The sequence below is a fragment of the Marmota marmota genome, unplaced genomic scaffold (genome assembly GCF_001458135.2).
Source record: "Marmota marmota marmota unplaced genomic scaffold, marMar, whole genome shotgun sequence".
Classification (NCBI taxonomy): Eukaryota; Metazoa; Chordata; class Mammalia; order Rodentia; family Sciuridae; genus Marmota; species Marmota marmota.
This window is the reverse complement of record NW_026000137.1, coordinates 3226963-3239301: the sequence shown is the minus strand read 5'-3', so window position 1 is coordinate 3239301 and position 12339 is coordinate 3226963. Positions and strand designations below refer to the sequence as shown.

The window sequence follows — 12339 nt, the reverse complement described above, 5'->3', positions numbered from 1 at the left end:
CACTGCTCCAAAGGACGCACGAATGTGCGTTGTTGGGGTAGGAGTTAGGGTGGGGTTTAAGAGCCCGGAGAAGATCTCAAGCAGAGGGCCAAATTATTTGAAAGGAAACTGGGAGGGGCCAGGTTGCAACGTGGGGACCGGGGATCTGAGCAGGAGCCCCGCAGACACGCGCGCCAGCAGGCGGCGCTGGTCGCGCAGTTGGCGAGGGGGCGGGGTCAGCCCGGGGCGAGCAGCTTAGGGAACTGGGCTCAGAGCCTCCTGGTCGGCACGCCAGCACCCACTGCTGCCGGACTTGCCAGACTCACCGTCGGGTCCCAAAGAAAAGTTGGTGAGTCCTTCGAGTCGGCCTTGCTGGCCGCTTGCTCCCTGCGCCCGCGCGCCCCCCGCGAAGCCCGTCCCCAGCCCCGGGAGTGGTTAAGGGTCGCACGCCCGCCGCGGTCCGGGCGCGGTTGGCTGCTTACCTCGGCTCCACCCCACCGCAGAGCACACCGCGGGATCGTACCCGGGCCAGGGGTGGGAGCCGGGGACTCACTGGAGGCCTTTTCACCGATGGCTTTTGAAGTGAGTCCTCAGGTTGGGTTCTGATGGCAAGTTTTCCAACTTGGTAAAGTTCCCACCGGTTTGCACTGCATTGATGAATGGTTGGTACATAATACTTAAAATTGGGCAACTTCGACTTCAGGTTTCCTAGTAACAGGAAGTTTTTATTAGGTACTTGAAACTTTGGTCCGACTCTTTCAGGATCTGGGTGTGGTTCAGGTTCCCTCCAAAACAGTCCATCAAGGTGTTTAAACATGTCGCTGTAGTCAAATCTACTGAAGGGGGCTTAGAGACTTAGAATTTACATACACTTCCAAATTCCTTTCTCTGTTCTTTTTGAAGAAAAAAAAAATCCCATCCGTATCCTGACATTTAATAAATGGCCATTCATTTAGTATGAATGTTAAATAGGGGAGGGGGCGCAATGCTTAAAAAAAAAAAAAAAAAAACCGATGCAGTGAAGAAAACTACCTTCCCTTCACATAGTTAAATGTCCTGAAGCAAGTGTGCGCTTGAAAGGATAGAAGGTTGGAAATGCAAGGCAACCCACAATGTGTTCCATCCAGTCTTTGGGTTTCTTGATATTCTAAATTCTTGGCCATAAACATGAGTTTGTTGGGCTGTGTCAATATTTAGCAGGAACACCAGGCCCGCTATCCTGGTACAGCAAAACAGAACAGTCTCATCAGAAATATGCTCCACTTTTTAATAGGAAGAAAATTAGAGAATGTTGGGTCAAGTTCTGGAGTTCCTAACATCTTCACACTGCTGTTTCCTGTTAGGTTTGTTTGCTTGTTGTATGAAAAGGAAAATTTTCTGTAGAACCTCAATTATATATTTAGTTAATGTCTGTTGGAAACCAATATGTTTTGACTGATAATTTATTTTCCTGGTTTCTGGGCACAAAGTGTAATGTGGTCCCCACAGTCAACACTCTCTCACTCACTCTCTCTCTCATGGCCCTGGACTTTTTCTTGGCTTTGCTCTTCAGCATGATCTCCCTCCAGGGCCACTCTGACTTTGCACTTGGAATCTCAAAGTGGCCCTTTGTCAGCAAACACTGCCAACTTGCTAGATGTCCCAGGACTCTGTTTCCCTTCCAATGCCACCATCTTTCCATAAAACTTTTTCTTTTTTTTAGGATACAGCATACTACCATAAAGTTACTTGTTGAAATGGTTGCTTTTTCTCCTGGATTTCAAGATGTTTAAGGGTAGAGGCTTTAGCTCATTTAATTTTATGTACGTTCCCACTGTCTGACATCATTCCTTCCGCTATAGTTAATGACTATTGAACAAACATGTGTTTATATGTTATCTTTAACTCTGAAACTCCAAGTTAAAATAGCCTTTAAACATGTCAAATTATTCCTTGCATTTGATTATAGATGGTATTCTGCTTCTAGATACCATTCCAAATTACTCTATGTTGGTTAAATCACCAAATAAAGTGAAATAATACTTCCTGACAATAGAATGTACGCTTTTTCAGAGTGGCACAAAGCCTTATTTCTCTTTTTCCTCTTTAGTATCTATATACAATCATGTTGGCAAATAGTTGATGATTGGCATATGCTTTTACCCAGAATTCTTTCAAAAGCCAGTGATCAACACTCCACTCAAACCAACTCAAGTCAAAAAGGGAATGTATTGACTGTGTAGTTGAGATATTCAAGATCTAATCTCAGGGACTATAGTACTCAAAATATGCCACTAGGACTCTCCTGTTTCTTTTCTACTTCTCTATGTTGTCTTTCTCCTATTCAAATAAAGACATCTTCCTCCTTACAGCATGGGGGCAGGAAAGCATGGTAGTGCTGTAGCATCCCAACTTAGCGTATGCCCATTTCTATGGCCAAAGCCTGGGTGTTACTAAAACTGACAACCTCCTGACACAATATTGGAGATAAAAAGGGCATATCTCCAAATAAAGAAAATATTTTACATCAGGAAAAAAATGGAAAGAGAATGTGCACAATCAAAACAACAATTACAAGTTATATATCCCTTATCTGATTCCTTAGGATAAGAAATGTTTTTAATTTTTTGGAATATGTACATATAATACAATGATATATCTTGGGGATAGGACCCAAGTCTAAATACAAAATGCACCTGTTTCATATGCACCTGTACACATAGCCCAAAGGTAATTTTATACAATGTTTTTAATGCACTGGTGATTTGACTGCAACCTGCAACAGGAAGTCAGATATGGAATTTTCCACTTGTAGCATGAGATCAGTGCTCAAGAAGTTTTGGATTTTTGGATTAGGGATCCTCAATCTGTATCCTCATCATGAATGTTCTGAAATTCCAAGATTAATAATATCAGGAAACTGTTCCAGGAGCTCCTCAACAAAGAAAACATTGGCATTATGTAAAAGTGACTCCTTTTTATTCTTTGTAAAGATCTAACCTTTAAAAGTTGGAGAATGTTTTTAAGTATTTTAAACTATTTCTAGAAGTAACTTTGCACCTAATAAAGTTTTACAGATGTTCTATAAGCATTAAGAACATACTAAAAATGTAGATGATCTAAAAACACTGGGAAACAGAATGTTTTCCATCAACCGTTGTATTATCTAATCTGTTTTTCATAGAGTATGAACTGAAGATGTATTTGTCTGGAAATAAATTTGGAACTAATAAAAACAGTGAGTAATATTACAACATCATGTTTGTCTTCCTTAAAAAGTGTTACACCAAGCCTGGATGAGGATCTGTGAAAGTGGCTATGGAAAAGATTTCTTTATCGGGTAAAAAAAAAAAAAAGAAAAAAAAAATGGCAAAATATCTTCCAAAGGGTTGACTAGTTACTGCAGGCATGTCAATGATCGAACACAACTCAACACCTCCACTGGAAATATACTAGAAATTCCTGTCTTACCAACAAAGCCTGGCCCATTACTCTGGTGGGAAAAAGAAATGACGCTTTGAAAATAACAATTTTAGTCTTTTATTCCATTAATCAGGGCTTGCCTTACTAACAGTATCTGTTCTGTTCCTTGTATGAAACTCAAAAACATTTCCCCATAAAAATCAATTAATTATTATGTTAGGAGTCCAGTGTCAATACTGAAAGTCTATTAACATATGATCCTGCCAGGTGCAGTGGCCCACGCCTGTAATCCCAGTGGCTCCGGAGGCTGAGGCAGGAGGATCTCAAGTTCAAAGCCAGCCTCGGCAACAGCAAGGTGCTAAGCAACTCAGTGAGACCAGCTCTCTCAATAAAATACAAAAAAGCGCTGGGGATGTGGCTCAGTGGTTGAGTGCCCCTGAGTTCAATCCCCAGTACCGCCCTCCCCAAAACTGCACATAATCCTGAAGTATAATTTTATATCATCTACCTCCATCTCTCATTGATAACATTGTTATTCTAAAAAATAAATGCATTTCTAATTTTGTTGACCCTTGTGGAGAGTTGGCTTTCCTCTCAATGAGAACCTGGAGTTAAACTTCTAAAGGTAAAAGGTTGGGACAGTTTGTATTCCATGTAGACATTGGCAGTTCCTGCACAAAAACTAATTACTACTTACTGAAGAACAGTGATTACTCCTGACATGAATGCACTAGTCTGAGACTCTTATCTGTAAATCAGTCGCTTTCTGAATTTTAATTGAAAGTTATATGCTTTTCTAATATTTAAGTGAGTAAATCCTCCATATCATCCCGTCGAACATTAACATCATGAATACAATAGACTTGAAAAGATTACTTATTTTTTTATTTTTCTAGGTGGCTGAAGCCATACTATTTTATAGACTTCATGGACAGCAGAAAAGATACCACAAACCAAGAACTTTGGAAAATGAAGCCTAGGAAAAATCTAGAAGATGATGATTTTTTGGTAAAATAATAAAAATAGGGGTTAATAATTAAAATCTTTAAACCTAATTCAAATGCCATTCTGTATCTCCTGGTATTGTGAAAGTGATTTTCATCCTAGTCTGCTGATATGGGCACTTGGGTTCCTGTCACTAATACTGTGATGGTAAAGGGCAGTGTGGTACATATGAGAGAAATAGTACTTTGACTGATATTCAGGGACTGAGCTGAATAACCTTCAAGAAATCACTGAAAATTTTGGGCATTGGTTTATCTATAAAATGAAAAGGTTAGAGCCAGATATGGTGGCACATACCTACCTATAAATCCCAGTAATTCAGAGGCTGAGGCAGGAAGATTGCAAGTTCAAATCCAGCCTCAGCAACTTAGTAAGGCCCTAAGCAATTTAACAAGACCCTGTCTCAAAATAAAAAATAAAAAGGGCTGGGGTTGTTGCTCATTGGTTCAGCACCCCTGGTTTCATTCCTTGATACCAAAACAAAAAAGTGAAAGAAAGAGTTGAATGAGATAATCCCTAAGTTCCTTCCAATTCTAACAGTCTGTAAAAGAAACATTAAAAAAAATTTTTTTAAGTAGAATGCCATATAACATAATTTTTGTAAGCAAGCATTTTTCTCACAGACACTGTGGCAGCTTACTAAGAGATCACCAAGTAAATTGATGATTCACTGTTCAACCAAAAAAAATCACTTTTGGATAAGAATCCCTTGTCCCACTTTTGGTCAACCACAGGATTAAATGTTTCTTATTATAATATTTGACTTAAAAAGAGGCAGAAAATTTTAGTTCCAAACTCTTACCTTTCTGAATTGTTTCAAGTATAGTTTTTAACAGAAATTATTTATCTTATCTTAATCACATAAAATGAAAAAGATAATTAAGAAATTATAAACACATATCCTATAAAAATAACTGTGTACATAAAACAAAATCATTTCTCTTTTCAAGTTGTTTTCCTTGCTGTTCCATAATTCTTCACTCTTAACCAGAGAATTGATCTCAGTTAATTATACTTAGTCTGTATTAACATGAAGAAATGACAGAAGCTATAGCCTTTCTAGATGGAGTAATTAGAATAAGCATTGGATGTAACAGCGATTTATTACTCAAAGTAAAATTCAAATGGTAAAAGGGATCATTTTTTAAACACTGAAAATTATAGAGAACCATGTGAATTAGAGTTACTCTGCATAAAATGAGATGAACAAGATAATCACTAACATCATTTAAAGCATTAAAATGTTCTGGTTCCATATACAGAGCTATAAAAGTGAATAATAGCGTTGAGTGAGAAGCAAATTTATTCATAATAATAGCACAATATGAAACACTGATATTAAATCTCATTTTGAGCTTTTTAAAATTTTTCTGTGTATCAGTTGGAGAAATGACAAATTATTCAATATAATCTTCTTTTGAATTGTTGACTACCTAGAAATTCAACTGGATCAAGACTAACTTTCTCAGGAAATAGATCATCTCTGTGGGATTTAACTATTTATATATAGCCTTTGTTTTACCTTCCAATAGTATATATGTCTATCAATACTTAAACAAATAAGTTTTTTAAAAAAATAAACTATGTAAAGCAAGACTACATGATGGAAATTATGGATTTTTATCCATAATTTATCCATAATAGTCATGACCATATTATTCCTGATCCTTCATGTTTTGAATTAATGAATAATTCACTCTTCAGTGCATTACCAAGAGTTACCTAGGAACCAATAAAATATTTGCAAAACAAACACAACTATTACAATTTATAAGTTTATTATTTTACCAGAGATTATTGTGATTTTAAAAACCTTTTTTCAATTTTGACTTCTCTGTTGCCATATTCCATTATTTCACATCTTCAAAATAGACACAAGGACCTATGCTTTTGTGAAGGTATTGGAAGTATGTGTTTCTTTTTTCTTAAAAACAAATGAATAACAGAAATGAATGGAGAATTTCAAAGTAGTCAAGTAGACCTTTGGACAGTTAAATAAACTATGCTATCTTTACCTGACCAGTATCCAAAGCAAGATTCTCAATGCCTTTATTCACTGAGAAGCACAATGACTGGGCCATAAGTAATTAGATTAAGGAAAATTTCATGTATTGTTCAATTTTAAGATATATCTTTTCTCTTTTTTTGTAGACTGAGGACACTGGAGAGACCAGCATGCTAAAAAGACCTGTGCTTTTGCATTTGCAGCAAACAGCCCATGTTGATGAATTTGATTGCCCCTCAGAACTTCAGCACAAACAGGAACTCTTTCCAAAATGGCGCCTGCCAATTAAAATAGCTGCTATTATATCATCTCTGACCTTTTTTTACACTCTCCTAAGGGAAATAATTCATCCTTTAGTTACTTCCCATAAACAGTATTTTTATAGGATTCCAATTCTTGTCATTAACAAAGTCTTGCCAGTGGTTTCCATCACCCTCTTGGCATTGGTTTATTTGCCAGGCGTGATAGCAGCAATTGTACAACTTCGTAATGGAACGAAGTATAAGAAATTCCCACCTTGGCTAGATAGGTGGTTGTTAACAAGAAAGCAGTTTGGGCTTCTCAGTTTCTTTTTTGCTGTTCTACATGCAATTTATAGTCTGTCTTATCCAATGAGGCGATCCTACAGATACAAGTTGCTAAAATGGGCATACCAACAGGTAGGATAAAGATGTTGGCAGTATTACTAAACTAAAAAGTCTAAATCACCTAACAAATTAATCTCTTCTCATTGTAATATCAATACCCCAAGCCCCCATTGAAACCCTGGATTGAGAAAGTTATCGAATTTTTTAAAATTTTATTATAGATTGCAGAATCACATCGGTTACACATCCACGTTTTTACATATTGCCGTACTAGTGACTGTTGTATTCTGCTATCTTTCCTATCCTCTACGGGGTAAAAATGGGAGTTCATAACCCACTTGAATCAAATGTATGAAATATGATAGGTCAAGAGCTTTGTAATGTTTTGAACAACCAATTAAAAAAATTATTATAGTCACATTAGGGCTTAGTTATATAGTTTTATATTAAGAAATGTTCTTTAAGCTGAAAATAAAGTACGACTTTAACAACAATAAAAAATATTTTGTTGCCGGGAAGGGTGGTGCATGCCTGTAATCCCAACAACTCAGGATGCTGAGGCAGGAGGATCACAAATTCAAGGCCAGCCTCAGCAATTTTGTGAGGCCCTAAGCAATTTAGTGAGACCCTGTCTCAAAACAAAAAATTTTAAAAAGGGCCAGGATGTGGCTTAGTGGTTAAGGGCCTCTGGCATCTGTTCTCAATCCCTGGTAATAAATAAATATAAATATATATACACACACACACACACACACACACACATATATATATACTAAATATACGTATATATTTATTTATATGTATATATAAATAGATGTATCAAATAATATGTAATATACATTAATGTGTGTATGTATGTATTTATTTATTTATTTAATGGACAGGGCCACATTTCAATCCTCTAACACCCTCACAAGATTACTTTTTAATGCTGATTGTTCTTCTGTTTGCAATACCACATTACATTGACTACAATTCCATATAAGTAGACCATTAAATAATTATTAGATAATTAAAATGTATTATATAAATATTATATTAATATAAAGAAAGAGCTCCTCTGAATTACTCTTAAAGGAATGTAAAAAAAAAAAGTTACAAATTGTGTAGGCTTATTTTAGACAAAGCATGTATAAGAGATTCACAGGTGAGAAATGAGTGTGGTTTCCATATTTTCTTTCCTCTTTTACCTTCTGGTAGGTCCAACAAAATAAAGAAGATGCCTGGATTGAGCACGATGTTTGGAGAATGGAGATTTATGTATCTCTGGGAATTGTGGGACTTGCAATACTGACTTTGTTGGCTGTGACATCTATTCCATCTGTGAGCGACTCTTTGACATGGAGAGAATTCCGTTATATTCAGGTAAATGATTTAAAGTAACTCTAGTCCCTCAGAGAGGCCAATTTTTTGTGCTTCTAATATTAAATATTTGACCGTAGCCCATAAAGAATAACAAATGCCTTCCAATATAAATATCCCACACTTGTTCCAGTTAATAATGTGTTCTCTTGTTTTTTTCTCTATTTCTTCTAAATAGGATACATTTTATAGACATAAATAAAAGGCATCACTAAAAGAAAAATATTCTAACATTTGAAACTTGTTATATTTGCTACCCACCTAATAACTATAATGTGATATTCTAGGAATATCCTTGGTTAATAGTTCCTACAAATTAAAAAATTCTTTTACCCATCCCCTGACTTGAGTCATGCCTTTTAAATTGGACAGCTTTATACTATCTAGGGTGAAAAATCTCTCATTGAAATAAAGACTTTTATTAACCAAAGGTATTCTAATATCTCATTTTAAGACCTGCTTTTCCCAAGTTACATTTTAGATAGTTTACTCCTTTGAAGTTTCTAAATACTCCTGGGACTCAAAAACTATCTTAGATTTACTTAAATTTATCTCCTAGTGGAAGATTACCCTTAAGAAGAACATTGTGCCAGACTTCAGAAGGGGGCCCATATCTGTAAAATTCAAAGGACTAAATTTAATTCCATCATGAGCACTGCCAAAATTGTTTTAATTACATAGCCTTAACTTTCATGGGTGGACATCTTTGGAAATTTCCACAAAGTCAGACATTCCCCACTATCCTTTCTGCATATCTGCACATTATATCCAACAAACATATCTAATTAAGCTGGGAAATATCTCTGCATCTGAATTATTCCAATGTGGTTTAGAGATGATACTGCATTCTCTAAGCAAAGTGTTTTCCAAATGTGTATGTTCAGCCTGGAAGCCATTGGAGTTCTCTGTTCCTCAGGAAATGTTTGCCTGCCACACATGAGCTGAGCATAATTTTTCAGATTTAATTAGAGATTCAAACACTGCATCTTAGCAACTGAGTTCATTCCACTGTAGGTACAATACCCAGATTATAATAAGTATACAGTACACATTTGGTAAGATTAATCTGCAACCAAATATATGTATTTTTCAATGACTAATCTAGTAACTTTTCATTCAGAATTACACTATGATTTACCTAAGAGATTCATATCTGAAAATATAAACGTAACTACTTAATTGTATTTATTGGGGTTCAAGAGTACAGTAATTGTGAGTTAGATTCCTTCTGGCAGACTCATGACCATTTCCAGTAAATAGAAATCAAAGTCACCTAGAAGAGCTATTGTGAGAATGCCATAAAATTATATACATGAGCAACTATTTATAAGTACCTAATCTGTATGATGTCAGAGTATTCCAAAGAAAGTTGAAATTTTTCTTTACATCTCTAGATTTTGCTGAAACATTGAAATAATTACAAGTATTTTCCCATTTCATCTGAATGTTTAATTTTTTTGAAAAACATATTCATTCACTTTAGTATTCATTTAGCAAAATCAGAGTGAATCACATTAGTTGTGTTCATAGTTTATAAAGATCATTGAAGTCAAGCTGATATTTGCAGTAATCTTTGGTCAACCTACCTTTATTAAATACCTGAAATGTGCACTTCATGTTGACTTTGCAGTGACCTTGTGATAAATAAGAGTCAGTTCCTGATTTTAGTTTAAGCAAATGCATAAGACAAAGCATGATAAAATAAACATCATAAAATAGATGAACAAAATGGCAGAGAAAGAAAAGATAGAAGTATTGATCACCTAAGACTAAAAGGAAGACTGTGAATTTTCTCAGTTTAGCCTGGAGATGAGAACATTACCCAAAAGTGAGGTGATAAGGGAGAATATGTAAAATGAGTAGAAATATGTGAATGGACATTGTTGAGAAATGTGTTAGGAAAACACTAATAAATAAATGAAAGGATTTCCAAGCAACAGAACAGATTCAGATGAAATAGGATGGAACAAATTCTTATTGAACCAAAATTCACTAAGGTAATTTTGTTTTTCTTTTACAGAGCAAACTAGGAATTGTTTCACTTCTACTTGGTACAATACATGCATTGATTTTTGCCTGGAATAAATGGGTAGATATAAAACAATTTGTATGGTATACACCTCCAACTTTTATGATAGCTGTTTTTCTCCCAATCATTGTCCTGATATGTAAAACTGTACTATTCCTGCCATGCTTAAGGAAGAAGATACTGAAAATTAGACGTGGTTGGGAAGACGTCACCAAAATTAACAAAACTGAGATGTCCTCTCAGTTGTAGAATTACTATTTACACACATTTTTGTTTAACGTTAACATGTTTTATCATAAACATTTCAAATTTGTATTTGTTAATAAAATGACTACTTGAGGATCCTACTTTATCTCTCTGTTTATGGGTGATGATTTTGAAATTTGTGTGTTTCCTTTCACATTTGATTCAAAGCAAAACAACATTTTTAATACTGATCTTAGCATGTTTTCTGTTTGATAAAACTAAGCATAACAAAAGCAATCACATCTAATTTGTCAGAGTATATAGCACTATAAGTGATGAAAGGCCTTAAAATACCAGTCTTTTCTACCCACCAAACATGTATCATAAGTAATGAAAAATATGCCATCTGAATCTACAATACAAGTATATTCAGCACTTATGATTATTGTTTTTTTAGTTTCTATAAAAAATTTATTGTATTTACTATTATTATTTTAATTGTACATGTTTGGGTACAGTGTGATACTGCACCATATCACACAGTGTATGATGATCAAAGCAGGGTCATTTGCAATTCCATCTCCTTAAATTTAAAAATTGTTTATTAACACATAATTGTTACACATATTTATGAGGTACAGTATGACTATTTCTACAGAACTTTCTATTCTAACCAGGTTTATTCCTGAAACACTTGTCTCAAAATCAACACAGACTGTGTCTACACTGATAGACACAGTAACATTAGATGCACATCCATAGCAGTCGCGTGCCTGAACCCTCACCTGCATGGCCAGGTGCCTGCACCTGTAGTGCTGGGAATGAGAAATCGAGTTCCAGCCTTCCTGGAATCACTAAGGAAGGAATGACTCTTTGTTTGAATGGTAAATTTGGAAAGGCGTGATGTCGATCCAGAAAACAAGGAACTATTTGAGCTGCATATTAAAATGTAAGTAGGAGTCCTGCCAACAGAATGGGAGGACTGGTATGTCATGACCTGTTTGAAAGGTCTAGTTCAAGTCTTCTGGAACAGAATCTGTGGACAAAACTCCAGATAAACTATAGGCGAAGGCTGGATGGATCACCAAGGTCGTTGCATGAAATGAAACTGTGTTTGGACTTTGTCCTTCTAGGAATGGAGAAGCCTCTAAAAACTTGAAAAGGGCTTAACATCATTAGTTGCACTTCAGAAAGATCACTATATACCATAGAGATGAATCTGATGGTGAGAGGCAAAGGATAAAGGAAGGTTGGAAAGCCTTAAAGATATTTAAGAAGACAGTTGCAATATCCTAGGATACAGACAACAAATTTGCAAATGAAGGTCATTGCATGGGAGTTACGGAGGAAAGAGGAGAAATAATGAATATCCAGGGCAGAATTAACCAACAGAATGAGTATAGAGGGAAAAGAAAGCTTTTAGGATGGGACATCTAGGATTCCTTCCACCTGGATGCCTTAAAGGACAATGCTATTAAGCAGAATAGAAAGTTCTATAGAAGGAACAGAATTTTTAACCAAAACAAAACCAGAAAGTGTAGTCTATACATTGTAAGTTGTTTACAATAATCTCAGTTGCTAAGGGATGCAGCGTGTTGTTTTAGTTTCAGGGCACACAAATGTAGTTATGAAAAGCATAACTTTGGGCAGAGAGAAGGGAAAGGAAGGTATCTCCCTGCTTCTTTGAAAAGGATTGTTTTCATTTTTTTTGTGGAACATGGGATGGAGACCACATGTGCTAGGTGCGCTATCACTGAGCTGCATCCCTAGTCCTATTCGTTTTG

General features: G+C 35.7%; 1 protein-coding gene across 2 annotated transcripts; it reads left to right on the top strand.

Moving 5' to 3' along the window:
- The first annotated feature begins 216 nt into the window (after nucleotides 1–216).
- Steap1 (STEAP family member 1) lies at nucleotides 217–10716 on the top strand. Of its 2 annotated transcripts, XM_015502340.2 has the most exons (6): nucleotides 221–328; nucleotides 3649–3736; nucleotides 4278–4389; nucleotides 6538–7050; nucleotides 8179–8343; nucleotides 10361–10716. In XM_015502340.2, the coding sequence occupies exons 3-6, from the start codon at nucleotides 4309–4311 to the stop codon at nucleotides 10616–10618; spliced, it is 1017 nt and encodes a 338-aa protein (XP_015357826.1). In that variant the 5' UTR covers nucleotides 221–328; nucleotides 3649–3736; nucleotides 4278–4308; the 3' UTR covers nucleotides 10619–10716. The 2 variants fall into 2 exon arrangements, with proteins under 2 accessions (XP_048641399.1, XP_015357826.1); XM_048785442.1 differs by lacking the exon at nucleotides 3649–3736 and having other exon boundaries at nucleotides 217–328.
- The last annotated feature ends 1623 nt before the right edge of the window (nucleotides 10717–12339 follow it).